This window comes from Electrophorus electricus, chromosome 14 (assembly GCF_041902795.1).
Source record: "Electrophorus electricus isolate QZ-2024a chromosome 14, ASM4190279v1, whole genome shotgun sequence".
Lineage (NCBI taxonomy): Eukaryota > Metazoa > Chordata > Actinopteri > Gymnotiformes > Gymnotidae > Electrophorus > Electrophorus electricus.
The window spans coordinates 10,936,143-10,958,022 of NC_137510.1; the positions used below are offsets into that span (position 1 = coordinate 10,936,143).

At 40.7% G+C, this 21,880-nt stretch overlaps 2 protein-coding genes across 3 annotated transcripts; both read right to left on the reverse strand.

Annotated features, from left to right (window-relative positions):
* Nucleotides 1-435: 435 nt before the first annotated feature.
* On the reverse strand, nt 436-12,644 carry cdk13 (cyclin dependent kinase 13). Its single transcript, XM_027005935.3, has 14 exons — nt 10,666-12,644; nt 8,596-9,147; nt 7,639-7,803; nt 7,271-7,410; nt 6,206-6,376; nt 5,693-5,882; nt 5,445-5,501; nt 5,213-5,314; nt 5,005-5,082; nt 4,750-4,866; nt 3,597-3,728; nt 3,231-3,433; nt 2,201-2,731; nt 436-2,068 (listed from the first exon to the last, which is right to left on the reverse strand). The coding sequence occupies exons 1-14, from the start codon at nt 11,790-11,792 to the stop codon at nt 1,341-1,343; spliced, it is 4,293 nt and encodes a 1,430-aa protein (XP_026861736.2). The 5' UTR covers nt 11,793-12,644; the 3' UTR covers nt 436-1,340.
* Nucleotides 12,645-13,133: 489 nt separating this feature from the next.
* Nucleotides 13,134-21,877, reverse strand: ralaa (RAS like proto-oncogene Aa). Of its 2 annotated transcripts, none has more exons than XM_027005917.3 (5): nt 21,599-21,877; nt 17,977-18,242; nt 17,134-17,342; nt 16,684-16,858; nt 13,134-16,188 (listed from the first exon to the last, which is right to left on the reverse strand). In XM_027005917.3, exons 2-5 carry the CDS (start codon nt 18,088-18,090, stop codon nt 16,066-16,068), a joined length of 621 nt encoding a protein of 206 aa, XP_026861718.1. In that variant the 5' UTR covers nt 18,091-18,242; nt 21,599-21,877; the 3' UTR covers nt 13,134-16,065. The 2 variants fall into 2 exon arrangements, with proteins under 2 accessions (XP_026861718.1, XP_081552186.1); XM_081696060.1 differs by lacking the exon at nt 21,599-21,877 and adding an exon at nt 20,158-21,551.
* Nucleotides 21,878-21,880: the final 3 nt, after the last annotated feature.

Here is a 21,880-nt window from a genome sequence, read left to right on the forward strand (position 1 = left end):
CTCACCAATTTGCAATACACATGTGCTCAAGGAAAAACACCAACCCAATGTGTTGCAAGTGCAATGACAAGGTTAGTCATGAGCTCATTAGCTAGCTACTGGTGTCATGTAGGCCAACGTTTCCTAGTCCTGCTCCTCTCGCCCTCCTGCTCCAACAGCCCTGATTTAGCTCATGAATGGCTTGATGGTGGGAACAGCAGTTGGATCAGATGGCAGAGCAGAGCAAACACTAAGGATTTGTCAAACCAGTGGCAACTTCTGCACTAGCTGTGAGGGCACACTGAGCGAAGAGCACACTGGAGAAGCGATTCAGTTCAAACACGTGAGTGAGGTCATGGGTTTGGGAAAGTATTCTCTTATCAGTTCTGCTAGAAGCATATTGCAACTACTGCAATTAGAAGTGTTTACACATAAGAAAATGGACACTAAAAGATATACATTGTTGGCTTTTCTTTAATAAACATTTGCCAAAAAAACAAACAAACAAAAACAAACAAACAAAAAAAAACCCCTTTATAGCTCCTGTTTTTAGGAACTAGATTCAACGTTTTTTGTTTTAGTTTCAATTTTACAATTTGGCTATAGACAAGGGCTGGTGGAATTGGTAAGCAGGATTTGTTCCATTCAGTTGTACAGCAGAGACACCAATTTAAAGGAACCTAGTCACTCAAGTGCTGACAACCTCTCTGGAGTACTTTTGAAAAAAAGCACTCCAGCAAATAATTGACTAAGCCCATTGATGTTTACTTGTTTAGAAAATGTAAACAAAAAAAAAAAGAAAAAAAAAAAAGAAAAGAAAAAAAAAGTAAAATCAAATTTAAAAAAAACAACAACCAAAAAAAAACACTACATTACTGGTCATTCCATTTTGTGCAGATACAGCACATCATTCATTTCATACCTTTTTTTTTTGTTTCCACCTACTTTACTCAGTAGTGCAAAACATTGTAATACTAGTATGTCCTTATGCAATTAAAGGAGACACTAAGGTACAGATAATAAAAACATTTACCTTGGCTGGTAAATGCACACTCAAAAAAGGTAAAATTTAATTTAAAAGACAGCAGTAGGATAGATTACCAAATCATAGAGAGGGGGAAAAAGTGTGAGAAGAAAAACCAATTTCCCTCATCTCTCATACCGCCAGTTTGAACTCAAGCCTCATTCTTTCACTGGAGTGCACCTCGGCACCCATCATTAGAATTATTACAAATGGAGTGCGCCTCTGTAAAGCACTCACTGCTGGCTCGAGAGACGGAAACTGCTTCTGTCTTTTTAAGTCTTCCTTTTCTGAGGCATGAGTCTGTCCCCAAATTACCCCTCTTAGACTGGGGAGCCCATCAGTAAGGTAGTCCCCTGCCTCTTAGTGCAGCAGTGTTCAAATGGGGGACATACCCAAGTGGGAGGGGTGGGGCCCCTGACCGGGAGGGGGAGCTCCAGGCTTGGCCTGGAGGAGGTGGGGGTATTGAAGGGGGATGTGGTCCTCCATCCTTTTGGCCAATAGCAGGGTTGTAAAGATGTATGCTGGTGGGGTGGGAGGTGCTCTCCACAGGTATAGGGCTGTGATTGTACTCGAAGCGATGGTCCTTGTCTCCGCTGAACACCATAGCACTAGTGCCTCCTCCAGAGGCCCCGCCAGTGCTCCCAGCAGCTGCTGCTCCGGCATGAGTGAAGGGTTCCGGTGCAGCAGAGGTGGGGGCAGGCACATTCACACTGCCACTAAAGGCTTCCCTCAGGGCGTGGGAGGCCATTCCACCTGCCATCATGTGGCTGAGGTAGCTGTCGCCAAAGCCTGTGGGGGCAAAGGGTGGAAGGGGGGGGCGGCTGTAGTCTGCTCCATACCCAGGTCCCTCAGCGCCCCTTGGCAGGGGAGGATAATCAGGCTCAGGGGGCCGTGTTGCCTCTCCTACCCCTGTGGAGGAGGAGAGATTCTGCTTCGGCTCAGGGGCCTGTCGGTAGTCTAGGTCTGCACAGGGTGGGGGCTCCGGAGGCTCTGGAGGTCTCTGGTCAGGAGGCAGGATAGAGATCGGCTCCAAAGCTCTGGAGGACGACCCACCCCCCTCAGTCACTGAAAGACAAAAGCCATGCTGTGAGCGTTACAAATAAATGTCTCTGTGGATGCAAATAGTTCATCACGAAAAAAAAAAAAGGCCTAATCACAGACAAACTATATGATATAGTCTAAATGTGTATGGTTTACCTGGCGAGACAGGACTGGGCTCTGGGGGCTGTTTTATCTCCGCAGAAAGTGGGGGCGCGGCAGATCCCCCCACCGCAGCTGAAATTGTCCCGTCCGGCCCTTCTGCCACAAGCGGTTCAGCACCTGCACTCTGCTGGACCTTGAGGAGCTGAGCAAGCAGCATAGTGACTGCAGTCTGTGTCGCTGCAGCCGAAACCTCTGCGTCAGGCTTGGCCTGCTGTGGGGTTGGGGGTGACGGAGGCTTGGGCAGGGGTGGGGTTCGAGGTGCACCACTCACTGTCAGAGGAGGGTGGGGTGGTTTTGCCACCTTTGGCTGCGTGGGGGGAGGCGCAGGGGGCTCTGGGGGCCTGTCAGGCTCAACAGGGCCAGCCAGAAGGGCCTTGGTAAGCTGTTGCAGTGTGTCGGAGTTCATTTTGAAGCCCATGGCCTGGGAGAGCTGTGCAGTACCCAGTGGGGCACTTTTAGACTGGAGAAGATTCAGAAGCACAGCCAGCTGCTCCTGGGTCAGCTGAGAGTTGGGACCTTTGGGGTCTGGAGGAGACAAAAATGGCATTGAGAAAATATACCAAAACTGTACAAAAATGCAATTAATTTAGCTCTTTTTTTCTTTAATGGGCTTGTGCCAAAAGTGGGCATTTCAATGCGTTATTTCTGGCCAGACATTTTACAATCCAATCAGTATTTACAACTGGGCCCATGAATGGAGTCTAGCCATCATCTGCAAAACACATGACAACATGAAGTTTAAATCAATGAAGCAACTCAGCAGCTACTTTAAGGCTGACCAACGTTCCCCAGTGTCTGCAGACTGAATGGTATTATGACTAAATACGTTGTATATTACTAGGCGAACATTGTGTACAGACCTGCACAAATTCACATGGGACTCAGCATGGAGACGGAGGACACATGAGAGCATTCTTTTGGGAATTATATCCTTCCATACAGAGCGGGACTAGTCTAATTATGGCCTGAGGTGGCTGCGGTTGGTGTGCATGGTCTGCTGGGGAGAGCTAGTTATTGTGCTTACCCAGCATGGTGGCACCAGTGGCAGCACCAGGACCTTTGTGTCCCCCTGAGGCAGCAGGGAAACCCTGAGGCGTGTTGCTGCGACTGTCGTCCAAGCCCAGCTCCTTCCTAGGAGCTTTAGGAGCAGCCAGCTCCTCTGGCATCTGCTTTTGTCTCCGACGCTTCTTACTCCACAGCTCATGGCAGTCCTGCCACAGAGGGAGGCTGCGAGGGAGAAAGTACATACATATTAGAAAGATGGGGAGGGGGAGGGCAAAGAGTTGCAGAGAAAGAGAAAGAGATGCAGAAAGGGGGAGGAAAAAATGTGGGGAATAGAGAGCAAGAAACTAGACAAGTTCGTTAGTAAGTAATGAAGTGGGGGTCGTACTCTGGTGGGGGCATCTTGGCTGGGTCCACGTCTCTGAGGAAGTCACTGCTGAGAGCTTGCTCTGCTGTACAGCGCTTGCTGGGGTCCAGGGCCAGCATGTGGTCAAACAGGTCCAGAGCTGTTGGAGGAATACTAAACAGAAAAGGGGCACAAGTTGAATGAACAATTCCTTTGCCAGTGGATGGTGTGACACACACACACACACACACACACACACACACACACACACACACCATTGAGAGTTATATGTTAAGCGTTAATGGTTCCATTTTCAATGTCTAACTAATCAAAGTAACAAGCTGAGCTCCAAAGTTCTTACCCTACAAGACCAAAGTAATTCTAACAGTACTCCAAGTGCCATAATAGCATCATTATTCATAAACAAAACTAGCATCCTGTGTTTTAAAAGGAACAGTTTAGTCAAAAATCCCTCAAATACAGTCAATAAGCTAATATGTTTGTTATCTAAAATTCTTTGCAAGTTTTGAACTGGAGTTCTGAAGTTAATACAACCATAGAGTATTAAGAGCAATGTGAGGCAAAATCTTTTCCATAAATAGATGCAGTCATACACTTGCTTCAATCGTAAGCTATGTGATGTAATTTTAAAGCAAACAATTTTGGAAAATGGCTAGGATAGTAATTTATTGATTATGTGAGCATAAATATATGTTCAAAGTGGAACTATACATCTATGTAACTTTCAGGAGATTATTTATTATATATATACGCACACACACACACACACACACACACACACACACACACACACACACACACACACACACACACACAATACATTTGTTCATTCTTACAGATTACAGCAAGACAACATCCTGAACTACATCGGCACATCTGCAGGACATTAGCTAAGACATGGATGGAGTTCGAGACAAGCCTATGGAGATTTGAGCATGCATTTATAGAGAAGATTGAGTGAAATACTTTAGGAATACTTTGATAACATTTTAAATCAAATCAAAATGTATTTATATAGCACATTTTACAACAGATATGGTCACAAAGCAGCTTTGAAATGTCAACATTTGATTGTCAACATTTGTAGTGAAGTGAAAAACCAAAGTGAACAACTAAATCATTGGTTTAACTGTTTGGTGCATTCATATCACTTGAGCTGTTGGCGGTTACTCACAAAGCAAACTCTTCACGCAGCCTGCGTCGATATTGTTTCTTTGGTTTCATGGTGTTGAAGTATGGCAGTTTAATCACATCTGGCCACACAGCAGGACAAGGACTACCACAGATACGACTAAAGAGGAATAAGATCAGCATAGATATCATCAGTTTACCAAACCACAGCACCATCTTAAAAGACTTTGCTTTTATTGATTATGTGAAAAGAAAAAATGTTAGAAGAGGTAGAAGTGGATGAAAAGGACCAATTTACCTAATCAGCTCTAACTGTGCCAACTCCTGGTTGGCCTGGAAAATGGGTTTCTTGGTGAAGAGTTCACCAAGAATGCACCTAATGTTTAAAATAAAACAAAACAAAAAAACAAAAGGGAGCAAGAGGCAATTTATATTTATTCAACCCTGGTAATTAATATAGGCCAGTAACCTTTGTCTAGATGTCCAGCCATACAACAATTTCATACCCGCAGCTCCACACATCAATAGCAGGGGTGTACCGCTCTTCCCCAAGCAGGAGCTCAGGCGGTCGGTACCACAGGGTGATCACCTTATTGGTGTAGGGCCGGCTGCAGGACAAAGGCAGCACAAGTATTACCATTACAGCACAGCAGGTATTTCTTGGGGGCTTCATGACAGGATAGGAACAGTGCTTTATGCAAGCTCAGTTTGTGGTTAGTGATACATTACAGCACTCACCTTTCCTCCGAGTTATAGAGTCTAGCCAAGCCGAAATCTGCCAGTTTTATCTGGCCCCTAATGAAAAGAGAATATTACATTCGGAAGCTGATAACTAAGATATTGTAGTTAATGTACTCTGTTGTATGCCCAAGGCACATGCATGAAACGAAATATTCTAATGACCAGCACCTCTGCTAAATGAATGCATGTCAGAATAAAAACATGTTATTCTACTGTTCATAATGGATTATCTGAAGCAAACTGACTTGTTATTGAGCAGGATGTTGGAGCACTTTATGTCTCTGTGCAGGAAGTTCTTTTTGTGGCAGTAGTCCAGGCCTTCTAGCAACTGCCTCATGAAGGATTTAATGTGAGACTCATTGAAATGAACCAGGCCAGATTCCAAAAGCCCCATCAGGTCATGATCCATGTACTCAAACACCAAGTAAAATGCCCCTGCCAAAGGAGAGCCCAAGTCAATACGTGGATTGCAATGCTGCATAAAACTTCACAGCACCACAGCCCACTGCAAACAAGAAACTTCATTATTCAGTGATTTTTAAAATGCCCATAGCACTATGCAGTTCAAAAACAGTTTCTTCTGTAATGTGTCAATCACAGGCTCTTTTCTAGCTGCTGCTTATTTAAGGTCTGAGAACAGCTAAACACCTTTTAGGGAGAGTGCTTATGTTTAGGTGACGTCAGTTCTAAGGGAACGTATAGAGTTTTACCTATTCCTACTTCGTAAAGTTGTGCAGCTGGTTGTATTCAGCATGTACCTTTATCATTCTTAAAGTCCACCGCATCCTCCTTGTCTGTGACAATCTCCTTCATATTGATAATGCTCTTGTGGTTGAGCTGCCGTAGGATCTTGATCTCCCTGATGGCAGTGATGGGAAAGCCCTCTTTCTCGTTGTCTAATCGGACCTTCTTTAGGGCCACCATCTCAGCTAAATAAGAGACATGAGTGCTAAATCAACATTCTACACCATACAACAGTGGAATGTTCTCAAGGCAATGTAAATGGAAGAATGTCATCAGAAACAGAAACCACAAAACAGAGTGAAGACTAGTGAATCACATTGTACAATTAAAAAGGTAAGGAACACATGCAGAATACTAGTACATTTGGTACAGTACTGTACCAAAACACCATTTGCAATACCTGCTGGTACAAACAGCTGTCAAAAGTTCCTCAAATATGTTAGTATTTTTGGCATTAGGCATTACACTTGGCTGATCTAACAAATTTTAACAGAGTACTTATGATCCTCATTTACATCAGTATACTTAGGATACTGACTACAATCAGGTAGTAATAAGCTGAAATAAAATAACACAAATATATATAAATTTATTTCCATATATATATATAAAATATATATTATAAATATAAAATTTATATAAATATATATAACATTTATATTTATATATGTGTGTATATGTATATATTTATATATGTGTGTGTATATATATATGTGTGTGTGTGTGTGTGTGTATATAAATATATATATGCAAAATAGATATATTTTTTGCATATTATATATATATATACACACACACACACACACACAATATATATACACACACACACACACACATACATATACACACACAATATATATTATATATATATATATATATATATATAAATAAATATATAAATAAAATATATAAATAAATAAATATATAAATAAAATATATATAAATATATATATAAATATATATATGCAAAATAGATATATTTTTTGCATATATATATATATACATACACACACACACACAATATATATATATATAAAATAAATAAATAAAAGTACCAGGCAGTTGTTTTGGTATCTTACCAGTGTCCTTATCCTTGGCTTTGTACACTTGTCCATAGGTACCTTCTCCAGTGATCCCAATGATTTCAAACTTATCAACACATCGTTTCCCCCAATCTATCTCAGTCTCCTTAATCTCTCCAAACCGTGGGCCACATATTCTGCAAAAAACCCCACAACTATTACCATGTCTTTTCAAGCATGTTCATATGGCCATACTCATAGTAGGTTACAGGCCTTGTCCACAAGCATTACAAGCAAAACATTTACGGACCATAGAAATTCCTCTAGAAAACATCTGCCAAAGCATACGACACCAGCACTTACTCCCAAAGTGTAAAAATGTTAAGTATGTGGGACAAATCTAAGGGACCCTTGTGGTAACATACTTGGGTCTCTTGCGCAAAGTAGATGCCTTTTTCTCCTCTGGAGGGCTATGAGGTGATCCAAGAGTACTACCCGGAAGTTCGGGAGGTAGAGGGAGATCAGTCAGGAGGTGGCGGGTTTTCTTTTCTGGTTTCTTTTTCCCTGAGTGTGGTAAGGAGATCTTCAAGCTACAAACAGGCAAAAAGACAAGGATGAGGATAATTAGCTACACAGAAAGAAGAACAGATTTATCTAGCACAAATCATGAGAAAGAAATATCCTCTGTCCAAATGTTACAGTTGGTCATAAACCTTGGTTTTAAAAACACCACCATGTGACCAAGGGTTTGTGACCAGAGCCTGAGTATCTTCATTTCTCCAGCCGAGTAACTGCTACCAAATAAAAGATAGCACTTCACAGATCCATGTTTAGCTTTCTAGAACAAGAAGCCAACTGGGAGGACACAGCCAAACCCGCTGTGAGACACACACACCTCCCACCAAGCCAGTGAGCATCACAATCAAAGGAACATGTCTGCATGTATAACTCAATAATAAGGATCCTGCTTTTTACATTTTTATTTAACTCAAAAAGAATGCAAAAGATATTTTAAAATTAATAAATGATCCCCACAAAAGGAAGATTCCTTACAAATTTACAAATTAACTCCAAATATATATTTAAAATTATTCTAAATTCTACTGCATATTTTAACCAATTTCAAAAATTATTTCAGGGGCAGGAAGTCCCCTCTTTCAAAAAAGAGCCCACAATTTGTAACTAATTGTAGTTAACTAAATTACACATTGCCTTTTTTCCCCATCCTGTGGACAATGACGTTGAAGTTTCTTTAATAGTTCTCTCCAAATGAAATTGTGACTTGCAAAAAAAATACTGTAACTACAAATAAATCTTGGAGAAAAACAAAACACACCACACAAAATAAACAGCAACAACAACAAAAAAAATATAATACATACCCATCAGCTCCATCAATCTGTTCAAGGAGGATGGGGGGTAGAGGCAGGGAAGAGAGAGAGGACGCTTGAGTGTTCCCTCTCTCCTTCTCCTTCCCCTGAGAGGACTGCCCCTTCTTCCGCTCCTCTTTCCCCCTGGTGTCCTTGCTAGGTGGAGGGGCCTCTGAGCTACCCTTGGCAGGCCTGTCGACAGGGGACTGCGGCTGGCTCAAGACGGGGGTCCTGGGGCCTCTCTCAGATACAGGCTGCGGGGACGGAGCCCGAGGCTTCTTGACGGCATGATTGGGGACAGGGCTGGGCTGGGGAGCACTGGAGGAGGATGAGGAGCCCTTGGTTGGGGTGGAGGTGTTGCTGGAGCTCTTAATGCGGGCGGCCTCTGCAGCTTTGGCCCTCTTCTGCTTGCTGAGCTCAGCTGCCAGGCTACTCTTGAATGTGAGCGTGCTAGGCGAGAGGCTGGAAGGTCGACTGCGAGAGCGCGAGTGCCGGTGGCGGCTGCGGGAGCGCGAGTGGCGCGATGATGTGTACGGGCTACGACTTCGCGAGCGCCCAGGGCGCCTGGCAATGAGAAAAAGCAGCAAACACCAGAATGACAAAGTATACATATAAAGACAACCAATCACACAGCAATCACTGTAAGAGAAGACAACAGAGTTAACTCCTCAAAGATACTGCACCACTCAAGCGTGTAAGTGCAATGAACTCTGAACTGAGGACACCAACATGGAGAAAGATGAAGAATGTGAGTTTGATGCACTCATAAAACCATAATTGGTTAGCTAACATTGTTCAGCAAAAGCTTTCAAATCACCACATTTTACGTCACTGTGGAATCGAGTACCGCAACATAAAGATTAGCCTAACAACAACAACAAAAAATTAACCTTGGTCACTACTCAATTAAAAAACCATACAGCAAGAAAATGCACTGCACTAGACTGCCCTGTGCTGAATTAATGTGAGTGCATTCCAAGATATACATGGTACAGATACTGAAGGGTGGTGCCATCATCTGCTAAGCAGGAGGACTTGAAACCATTTAACTGAAAAGGGAAAAATCTCAATGGAAATTCCATAAAAGCACTTCGTCAAAAGTGCACCTCAAAGACAAAAAATTAAAACAACCAAATAAAAAACTATTCTCATATTACATAATGTGTGCGGTGAGGTAATTTTGCACAACCAGTGACTATAAGGCAAAAGAATGTTACCAAAAAAACGCAAAATATGGTTTTAAAATAGGTCAAAGTTCAACGTTTTCATGACAATGAAAAATGTGTCAATGACGCTCTGAAAACAAATCCACGCTAGAAATAATTTATTACAATGTTGTTATTTCTTACTAAAGCTCAAAGTTAAAATGGACGGAGGTATAGCTCAATATAGCACACTATCCCATTCTTGCTACCGTTATGGTAATCCCAGCTACACAATCTGTACATAATTCTGTACATATTCTAACTACATTATCTAATGTAATTTGATACTATTACATTCTGGCTACATTTGTGGTAAGACCAGCTACATAATATGCCTCAAAGACTCCGTTATTCACGTGGGGAAAAGTCAGACTAACTACTTCACGCCACGTGTATCGGTGGCCGAATGTTTCAAGATCAAATGCTACAGAGTTCATCAAAGTGTTTTCTACTGTATATTAAATAACTTGCATTTGATAGGTTAGTCTGACTTTTTGAAGAATGTTGGGTGGTTTTATGAGATTCGGGTTGTCCCTGTGCCATCGCCAAGCAGCGTGACAGACCCAGCAGGAGTAGCATTCTCTCAGTAGCATTCTGTACCGAGAATCAGTACTAAACCACGGCGGCTGACATTCATCAAATGACCACTTCAATAGCTATACCACTACGTTTAAACTCAATATCTGCGGAAACCTGAAGGCATCACCCGAAATCCAAATAGGAGGTTCATTTCACCTTCAAGTTAGTGATTAATAGAAAATTCAAAAATACCAAACAGAACACAAAAACACTAAACAGGAAACGGCGTGTCCAACAAATTCTGCATGTTCTTACAATATGCAAACAAGAAACCATATGGATTTTTTTTTTTTTTTACCTCGGATCTGGGCTTGGGCTGAGGGACTTTCGGTAGGGACTCCTGGAGCGTCTTCGACCGTAGGGACTTGAGGCGAGCTCCCACTGCTCATACGGGCTGTGGCGGCCATAGCTAGGAGACCTGCGCCAGGTGTACGGGCTGGATGGGGAGCGCTTTCTCTTGGTATTCTGGTGTGAGCTTGGCGACTTTGAAACGTTATAGGCGCCGTAAGCCTCGCTATCCCGACTGTAGTACGTTGAGTTTGGAGACGGCCTCTTGTTTCCATAACTCGGGCTTCGTCGTGATATAAACTGGTTGTAGTTCGCACTGGGAGACTGGTACCCATATGAGTAAGACGTGCTGTAAGGGCTCTCGGGTCTGAACCCTGGACTTCTCCTGTAGGCCCGGAGTTCTTCGCGCTCGTCCCTGTAAGCTTGCGGCGTTTCCCTATATGCAGAAGGAGGATCCTTTTCCGACCTTGTTCTACTTTTGTGTCGCTTGGACTCCTTTTTGTCTGTAGCCATGGCCGTGGCTGGCTTTTTGCCGTTGCTGTCGTGATTCCTAACACCGTCTCTGCTGGTTTTGTTTCCGCTGGTGCCGCTTCCACCGCGGGATTTCGACGGTGGGTCTCTCTCACGACTGGCGCGATCCTTTCTTTTAATTTCTCGGTCTTGTCTGCTTCTCTCCGTTGAGCCACTGCTTTCGTCTCGCTTTGAATAAGCGGAATTGTGGTCTCTTCGCGATCTTCTATCTGGCGACGTATTGCCGCTTAAGTTACTATCTTGGAGCTCAACTTCGCTTAATCGGTCAACCGAGCGCCTGTCTGCTTTCGGCGAAGGGCTTCCAGAAAAACGTTCAGACTGGGAACTAACGTCGTCGTACTCCACCAGGCTGTGAATGTCCCCATCTCGCTCAAAAGCACCTCGACGTTCGCCGTCCGGGTTCTCCGGTGTGTGCCACGGCTCTCTCTCCTTGGCGTGCTTGTGTTTTTTCCGACGAGACGACGACGAGCGCCTCTTCTCCCGGTGTTTCTCTCGCTGGGTAGCGTTAGCACCGCTCCCAGCTTTACTTCGTCTCTCATGTCTGGGATTCCTTTGTGTCAGGGGGCTCCTGCCCCGACCCTCGTGAGAAATCTCCGGATTAGGCATCTAAAAATTGGTCGAGTTGAATATTTCCGTTCTGAAATGATTGTTTCCAGTGCCCAGTCCCCGGTAAACAAAGCCAAACATTTGAAACGAATTCAGCTGGTAGCTATATAGCTAGCCAATTAGCTAGCTAAGATAGCCAAATTCTTCCCAGCGACGATTTTTTTCTTTTCCGACCTACACAAAACCCACTGCATTAGCAATACTAACAAATGTCTGTCGAAGTAATCCCTTTAAAAGGCCAAAAATCACTAAAGAAACGCCTGATGGTGCCGGGTCCTTGTAATCCAGGTCCTAGCATTTCAACATTAGCTAGCCTGCTAGCTAACCGATAGCGCACGAGCTAACTAGCTACCGCTAATTTAGCAAGCGATCGCAAGAAGAGCGTTCTCAAATTTGCCTTCCATGTTTTGATTGCTCCAGGTTTTGTCCTTCTTAAATAAGTGTTGCGTTCAATAGCCGAGGACGCTTGTCAAAAAAACATCATTAAAAAAAAAAAGAAGAATAATTCTTCTACTCTCCGGATTGAAACTTCTTGACGCTTGCCCTCACACTGACTCTGACTAACAAGGAAGTAGCACTTGAGCTAGCTTCCCTTCTCTGGCCAAGTTTGAGTCCTACTCGGCAGATTCAACAAAATGAATAAAATTTACAAACAACCTGAGGAATTCACAACCGGAAAACTAGCATTTCTGCATTTACGCATTGATCGAAAAAGATAACCATATAATTATTTAGTCCTTACATTGAATTACATTGATAGAATTTTAGGCGAAACGGAGCGAACCTCGCGTGGGTAACATTTTACTACAGGGCCCTTTTTTGCTCTGAAAAGGCCTTCAATCAGGGTAGAGATCCTAGCCATGGTACTTATTAACTTCAATAAACTGCGTGAATCTTGCAATACATCGTTTTAACACCAGAGGGCGTGCGGCTTGTGTGTCTGATTGCCAACGTTACATTTGTACTTTTCGAAAGCAATGAAACAAAATTGATCTATAGCTATGCATATGATTTGCACTTAGCTAAAACGTAACTATAACTCTGGAAAAATTATCAAGCAACCAGAAGGATTACACTGTCTTACAAGTTACTTTTTTCTTCCAAGCACAGAATGATCAAATACACCATGTTCCAGTAAGACCTAAATTTTGCTAGTACAAAAGTGAGTGGTTGGGTTTTTGTGAATTTGAAGCGAGATTGAATGATGGTCAGTGAGTTCTGTTCAGTATTCCTTACTGCTAAGACTGAAAAATACTTTAAAAATCACGACTTTATGTTGAAGAAACTGAAGTGCAAAATCTATTTTTTTAAATATTTTATATATATATATGTATAAATAAATGGTCATCACCTTACTTTTATTTTCCTTACCAATGGCTCAGAGAACACAAGTTAGACATTGTAAGTATACAAGGATCTGGTTAATACAACAGCCAAAATTTTGAAATGAATATGCATTTTTTATCTGCATACTTGATTCACAGCAACAAGATATGCCTTTGTTAAAAAATAATACAATAAAAAAGGAAAGTGAAAACATCTTCCGGGTCTGTCTGTGGGGGGTGGGTGGGGGGCAAAAGGGTAGCAGCTAGATTAAAAAAGGAGGAAACAACCTAAATCAAAGCATTATCAGAAAATGGTATGCATCATCTTCAAACACCAAGCTCTAACTTCAAAGAGTGTAATGGGTTTAATCTTCATTGCTGCCAAAGCAATACTGATGCTACAACTGGCATCCCTAGTAGTAAATGCCACCCTAAAGTGAGGCAGATCAGTGTTATATTTCAAACAAAAAATAAAACATGAATGTTTTGAAACACTACAGACAAATTAAATTTAGTTGTATGGGATATAACATTGTAATTATTTTTTAAGAACATATACACTATTCCAACCACAATTTTAGACAAATCCTGTGTGCCTGTGTAAACACGCACATGAGCACTCACAAACAAGAAGGTATGAGCCATTGTAAATAAGCAAAAATAGCACCATGACAAAATTTGTAAGTAAGCAGGCAAAATAGTTTAGCAAGTCTGCTACGAAAGCCAAAAAAAAACTATCCCAAGCTACCACTCATACATATTAATATAAAGCAAAGAGTTAGTTTTACGCCATTTAACTTTGGTTTGCCTTAAATGGCTTCATTGTAGTTAAATTCTCAATGGCCATAATTTAGTATCTATAAAATGTTTGCTCCATCTCTTCAGCCAACTGTAGTGTCTTAATAGTTCAAATCTACAAATTTTTTAAATGTAGAGTTACTAATTCTGTCAACCCCTTTTTAAAATCACACTTGGCAGTAGTGGTCTTTTAAGCTATTAGCTAAAATTTTCTAATTAATCATTTGGACAGTTTTGGAATATTAATTTTATAAGCAAAGCCGAACATCACAGAAAACACAATTTGCTTTGTTAGTGTTGCAGCTTATTAAGTAAATAGAATGGGGTTAAGATACTCTCCATGTTGGTAAAAGTGTTTTGAAATTTAACTCCGCACTCCTTCACCTCCCCTTCACTTGAATCTTGTGGTTTGGTAAACTTGGCCAGTTTTTCTCCATCCTGGTTTTGCAATATTTCTGTCATGCACTTTTTACTGTCGCCAGTGCTTCAACACACCCAGTGTAAGCTGAACAAAGGGTCTATTATCCTTGAATTAGGTGTGTTGGATGCAGGGAAAACACTAAAATGTACACACTGAACTAGGCAACTGGCATGATGGAGCATTTCCATTGTGCTAAAGGCATGATTACAAACCTCATGCAAAGATAACAAATAATGTACTATTACAAAAGATAATTAATGAAAAGTAAATTGAAAACACTATTATACATTTTAAGATGAAATAACTGGAATTTTGTTAATAACAAAAGTAAACAAAAAGCCTGATCATATAATTTAAAATCAGAAATCTTAAGAGTTTTGATGTGTACTCGTCTATAAAAAGACATACAGTATACAGCATACAAGAAGTCACAATTGCCAGTTACATACCACACACAAAAAGAAAAAACATTGTAGTGGTATTTTACAGGGCAATACCAATATTTGTGGCTTCTTTGTAAATTGCATCTCTGATATTAAGGCAGAGAACAACTTACAAAACTGTCACATTTTCGAACCACAATAACGCCCCGTGCAGACATAGCAAGTAGTTTAAATTAATGCTGCACAGGGCAATGACCTTCCCTGCAAACTGCTGCTCTAATCTGACAAATCAGCCAAAGGTTTAACGTGGAGCTTGTACTGTAAGGTTAGTCCACTTCACATTCACAACAGATATCAAGGCATCAGAAAGTCGAATGAGCCAAAAACGGTTCCATCCAAATCTAATGCGCCATTTCCAATGCACATTTCCCATAAGTGGAAAAGGTTAAAGTGTGTTATGAGGGCAAATCTGTTAAACAAACACACTGACAACAATTAAAAAGCTTAGTGTCGTATAGTTATTAATTGCCAGGGTTTAGCAGTGATTAACCTAATGTCAAAAATGTTACTGTGCTTTTCACTTGCATGTCAACCATTACTCATTTCTGAACCACAACTTACAACTAATACGTTCATACCATCTTAAATCTTATAACATATGTAAGTAACAGATTTTGTTTTTAAAAGTAAGACATTCAATAGCCAACCAACTGATACATATTGACCAACTCAGGCCTTGAATATAATAATTATAAAATCCACTAGTAACTTAGCGCCACCTATTTCATTGTGACTAAGGCAGTTCATGTCCATTCTGATGGGCTATTTGGCCTCTTTTGCTTCAGTCAAGAAAAGAGCAAAAGGCCCAGCTAGAAAATGGCACTAAGTTGACTATGAATATGAAATAAGGGTCATACTTAAGTGTGATCCAGATGTTTTGACCATCAGTCTCCAGTTCATGATTCAAGAGAAAAACAGGATTTTACACCATTACTTTGAAAATCATTGGTTGGATAGAGAAAGCAGTTCCAAACTTGACTTGTCACCAACATGGGACAGATGCCATCAGACACTGCATAAGATTCCTGGTATGAAATTTCACTAAGAGCACATTTTAGGTGGAAAAGAGTTCCCTTGGAGCTTCACCGGGCTATAGCTAAGGTGAATCAGTCTCCTCTAATCCTCCATCAGACCAACTCTAGCTCTGATGCACAAACACCATGACATTGCTGCAAACCCCACAGGCCAGGATTAGTTGGCAATGGGGTGAAATATGGAACATATAGATACACACATATTTAAAACATAGGGAAAGAGCATGGTAATGTTTGCTAATGTTCTATTTACTATAAAATGCAACATCTTTCTCGGATTCTCTTGGCCAGACTTTTCCTCTTCTTTTTCCCATTCTTCTCCTTACTGTCCTCCATCTTTCTGGCACGAATTTCCCTCATGAGGTCAAAGAACACCTGTAGTGACAAGACTCATGTAAACACCCAGAGCCCAAGTCATACAGACACAAACTGAAAGACCTTGCTTTGCACTGCCATATGGAATCCTGACAGCGCAATAATTTTTAACTTTATTTTGCAGCTTTGTTTAACTGTCAAGCATGTAAATCTTCTAATGGCATTCGTCCTTGGCTCTGAACACAGTGATTCAATATATTTTCAATAGATTTTAATTCACAAGTTCATAAACGAATTAAGAAGTAAATTAGGTCTACCAATTTTCAGTATATCTCAATGTGGATGAAAAATGATGCAAGACACATCAACATGGGCTTTGTCTTTAAATAAGAACCTCTAGAGTCTATGCAATTAAGATGAATAAATTCATTGTTAATACAAATTATATTTCTCCTGCACAGCTCTTCCTATGCATGACATCTTGCTTGTCGCTTGGATTGACTAAGCGAAAGTCTTTTATGTCCCCAGTCTAGTCACCAAACCGCTAGTACTCACCTTGTCTACGTTTGCACGAGTCTTGGCGGATGTTTCTACGTAGCACACGCCCCACTGCTCAGCACGCGCCTTGGCCTCATCAGCGCTCACCTGCCTCCTGTCCTCCAGGTCTGACTTGTTCCCCACCAAAAGGAAGGGGACATTCTCATCTTCCTTCACTCGCAGGATCTGCTCTCTGTGTGGAGAAAGTGAGACTCAGTATGGCCCATCCATCAGATTTGATTAACCTATCGTTATGTTTAAATGGACTGCCAAAATACATTACAACTTGTTATGCAACTTTTTAAAAATAGATTTCTATAGAGATTTAGTGCATGTAGTGTATGCCTTAACCACAAAACCACACTGGACTGAGAAGAGAAAAACAAACCATTTTATTTCTGTAATAATTGTAGCTGGAAACATTCTTAGCGGGACTCTCGGGCTTAACAGAAAGAAGTGCTACTCTACCTGAAGTCAGCAGTTGCAGCAAATGATTCCAGCTCAGTGATAGAGAAGACACAGAGGAAGCCCTCTCCACTGCGAAAGTAGTTATCCCTAATGGCTGCGTAGTCCTCCTGACCTGCTGTATCCAGAATGTCGATCTGAACCTCCTCTCCGTCCAGGACCACCTTCTTCCTGTAGCTGTCAGCTTTCGTGGGCTCGTAGTCCTCCACAAACTGGGAACGCCATATTTCAAAGTGCTTCGGTAAAACTAAGCTTACTGAATATCAAGACTTAAAACAAAAGCAATCTCAGCACACTTTATTTGGACAGGCAGTCTTTGGTTGCTTTATTAAGACAGGGCAGCGTGTTGTGCACAGCAGTTTGGCAGTCAAGTCTGTCATACAGTCAAACTAATTTGGCTAATGCAGGTGCTACTTTCCTTCCACTGTAACAAAACACTATATTGAGACAGTTCTAATTAACCAATGGAACAGCTTTGGGCCTCACTGTTTCAAGTAACAATATGCATCAAGTTGAACTTCCATGGTTGTCTATTATCTTGATTGCTCAGATGATATCAGCCTTGATAGCCTAAAATAAACTTGCTTAACACTGCAACCTCCTAAATAAACAAAAATGATATATAATATCTTAGTTGCTTGTGGTTGCTCTGAATATAAACACATGTAAAACCATCAATGCCTTCCAAATATACAACCAGTTTTGTGATGGTTATTTTATTTAGCAATTATTTCATTACTCTTGAAAATATCGCATTCATAGTTAACTGTTACAGCACCCCTATTTCAACCTTGAATAAATTATGCAAATGTCTGTATTTTTATCATATTTTTTTAGGATTCTTACCTCGTCATACATGAATTGCAAGGTGAGAGCTGACTTGCCCACACCTCCACTGCCAACCATGATCACTTTATGCAGGGCCAGTGAGTTCTGCCCTTTGGGCTTGGTGGCTGCCATGACAACTTGGGGGTGTTGGAGAGTGCTAAGAGGAAGGATGTTTTGGAAAAGGAAGTTGGAGAAGAGGTTGGAGGAATTGCTAACTGCACCGGAGCAACGAGGGTCACCGTGGAGTCTGTGGAGAAGGTTATGTACCACGCCAAAGAGTAGGCCTGTAAGTAGAGAATATTGAGTAATCAGAGTCAACATCAGCAATTATCTCTCTTACCATTGTGTATATCTAGACAAAATACAAAAGCTTAAGAAAGTCTGAATCACTATTAAATTTCTCCTTCACCCATCCTCAGTTCCAGTGTCTGATTTAGTACTGACACAGAAGCCTATAATGATCTCCATATGATTTTCATGGATAACATGCAATGCATCAAAAAAACATCTGTGTCGTCATAACTGGAAATGAACAGAATGTTATGATGTGGTAACTGGTGTGGGAAAGTGTTGTAATGTTTTTTTCAAAGTGGGTGAAGGCATGAAGTAAATTATATAAAAGCCTTGTGTACAGTTTCCAAAACCTTCAGTGAAACAACCATTTTTATACAGTTCAGCGAGTTCAGGAGTTCTGTACTGTATGTTATCTTGAGTTCAAGTCAAGTCTCCAGAAGTGAAGTCTGAATATTAGTATGAGTCATCCAAAGCCAAGTCACCAATGACCAGATCAGCATCTCTGGGTTAAGTCATAATGTTTTGTGAACACCTTTTGCTACTTTTCTCTGTTGAAAAACAAAATACACTTTACAAGAGACACACACTTTGCACTAACACTTACTACTTGGCTGCTTTGTATTATAAGTGTTGAGCAAGTATTAACTTAGCAGGTTGGAAGCTGGGTTTTTGCACGTCAATGTCACTGCTCTAGCAGAAGCAGTCCTGTTATAAGAAACGGGACCATCGATAAAGGGCTAGAGAATGGCTAACACGAATAGTGCATGGAAAGAGATGGGCTACACACTCCAGAGCATACGTAAACCTTACACTATTAAGATCTAGACTGTGATTCACCAAGTCATTATTGTTACTTTTCTTTTTCAATAAATGTTAATTATAATGTTTTAAGTAGCAGTGCAAAATTTGCAACATAAATACATTCTATTCTATTCCATTATATGCAAATAACTTACTAATACTTATACTTCAGAATACTTACACTGTAAGTATTTTACAGTGTGAATATCCTGAAGTGTCAAACTTAAATGTTGTGACACATATTTAATATTATAGGGAATTGTGGGGTCAAACACTCCCCGACATAATATCCACCAAAACTATTGGGATGAGCCACTTATTTTTTTTTAAAATCACCAAATCACATATTGTAGCCTACATAAGTTGTTTTTTGTTTTTTTTTAAACCTATAAGCTTCTGTCCATTTAATGTTGATGTGCCACCATTAAATTTACAAAACAAGGACAGTACCAGCAAGGAATGGGTATTTTCCCTGTAAAATTGTATACTGGGCCATCTACCACATCTAGGAACTCCAGTTATCCTTCTCCCTGCTGCCATTCTTAGGTATGGTTTTGGTTTCACTTTCACTTGGTAGCTTAGCGTTAGTTGACTCGGTTTCACTAATCACACCTTTAACAGTCTGCTGCCACAGTCTTTTATTAGTTCAAGTTTTATTTTTCATGCCCAAATTTACCAACACACTCCATTTTAATAAATGCACTAATAATAATTTAATAAATGCACCTGAAGTGAGTGAGTCTGGTCAAGGAAATTACCATCTTGTATTATCTTATATTTTTGTCAGATGTTCTAGTTACTAAATCTAATATTTTGGGGGTTAAATTTCAATTTAAGAACAGCATTTTCCCTACTTTAGCCTGCAGCAGCAGTGTGCTTATTCACAACAGTGCAGTTTTGGAATACTTATCAAACACCTATTAGACATAAAACAACATACTATTTATCATGTCTCAAGCAATTGAGTCTGAGTCCAAGTCCTGGAATTGAGTACTACAAAACTGGTTCAAACTAATACTCCCTCATCATATAAAGGTGATTATTAGGATGTGATTATTAGAGGACAGTCTAGTCTGATCAGAAATTTCATCATGCTTGACTTACAACAAAGATTCTGTAAGACGGGTTGATTCGTTAGGTGCTGTGTCTTTACTGAAAACTTTCAGACTCTTCTAATCCATCCAGTACATTATATATAAACACTCCCCTGTAAGTCTCCCTACTGACATTAGATGTAACGAAAACTGTCCATTCATCTCTTCAGTGCCTTTAATATCTTATAAAGTGTCTGGGTGTGTCTAAAACTAACACCAGTCATCTCAACTGTATATAGACATTTTAGCCTATGAACCCTGCACAAAACACTGCTCACAGTACACCTTCTAACCAGTGTTAAATTAACCTAATTAACCTGCCTGTACTAGACACGTAATGCTACACTCAGACCATAATACAGTTCATATAGTATTACAAGCTACACTAGGTATTCTCACACTAGATTATACATAATGTGTACAAAATGCAAGAGGATCGTTTTCTAAACAGGTTCTTATTAACATTACTAATAAATAATGAAACGCTATAATGTCTTGTCGTATTAGTCCTTTCATTTTCTGAGCTCACAGCATAGCTACCCTACACGTTCAGTGGATGACTTTCTTCAAATTAATCCAGTCTCCCAATAATAGTGGAGCCTCTCACAGAACATGTCCCGACGCTTGAAGTAGTCAAAGTTGTTTAAACGTATCAAACATAGACTATAGTAGAGACTATTAATTCGTTCAAAGGCTGAGCAGCCTAATAACTGAAGCTTACAGCAATGATGACGACCTACGGATGACAAGCTGACTGTAAAGATAACTGCAAGAAATGCGGGCCATCCATGGAAAACCCAATGAAACGGACCTCATAAGAGGCAAGGGTTGGGTCTTTTTAAAAACGCGCTGTTGAACAAAAATACAAATATTATTCACACTCCTAGTTAGACAGCTAGCTAACTAGCTAAATTATATGTTAAAATATAGCTAAGTGGCTAGCTATACTGTCACGTCACAAATAAGCGGTATTTCTGTATTCTCACTACAAAAGGTTAGGACATAACGCTGGTGTTAAAGCTAGCTAGCCATCACCCAACAGCGACTCCTTGTATACCTAAACTTGGGTTACTTGGCCATCTGGATTTGAGGATGTCCTCATGACTGTACACGTTAGCTAGCTAGTTAGATAGACAGCTATTGAGTTATATCAGAAGCTAAATCAGCTAGATAGCAAGCGTAGTCATGAATTAACTGAGGTGAATCACCCCAACATGAGTTTCGCTCGCTAGCTTAGCTAAGCTAACTATGCTAACTATCCTTCTTGCTAACCGGCTATCTGGGTAGCTCACAAGCTTTGTCATTTAGAAGCTAGTTAGCTGGGTTAGCTTGTTAGTTAATATAACTGCTACGAATACAACTTGTAGCACTCCTAAAACTAAACACAAACCTTAACACCCTGAGCGTGTAAATATAACCGTTATTCACACGTACTGTAACGTTAAACTTACCCTCGCTTGTCGGTAGGCGTTCAAAGGCAAATTTAAAGTCGAACTAGGAGGGGCTCTGGTGCCCAGACTGAGCCTCAGTTTCACAACATTCCGGACCTAAAGTTGTGATGAAAATCAGCTCCTCAAATATCAGGTTTATTAAAATTGACAATGCTTGGATAATTGTTGCTGCTGTAGCAACCGGCAATCATTAGCCAAATGCTAAAAGACTACAAGCTCAAGATAGGAGAATCAGACTGAACCTGTACAGACCACTGCGTTCCAGGCAGAGATGCGTACTGT

What these genes read in the sequence shown, in the direction of transcription:
- cdk13 (XM_027005935.3), bottom strand. Translation starts at nt 11,792, where the DNA reads ATGCCTAATCCGGAGATTTCTCACGAGGGTCGGGGCAGGAGCCCCCTG. An exon ending in AGCCAAGGATAAGGACACTG is followed by an intron (nt 6,377 to 7,270) that starts GTAAGATACCAA and finishes TCTCTTATTTAG; the next exon opens with CTGAGATGGTGGCCCTAAAG. An exon ending in AACATCCTGCTCAATAACAA is followed by an intron (nt 5,502 to 5,692) that starts GTCAGTTTGCTT and finishes TCTTTTCATTAG; the next exon opens with GGGCCAGATAAAACTGGCAG.
- ralaa (XM_027005917.3), bottom strand. Translation starts at nt 18,090, where the DNA reads ATGGCAGCCACCAAGCCCAAAGGGCAGAACTCACTGGCCCTGCATAAA. An exon ending in GCTGCAACTGCTGACTTCAG is followed by an intron (nt 16,859 to 17,133) that starts GTAGAGTAGCAC and finishes TTCTCCACACAG; the next exon opens with AGAGCAGATCCTGCGAGTGA. An exon ending in CTCGTGCAAACGTAGACAAG is followed by an intron (nt 16,189 to 16,683) that starts GTGAGTACTAGC and finishes TTGTCACTACAG; the next exon opens with GTGTTCTTTGACCTCATGAG.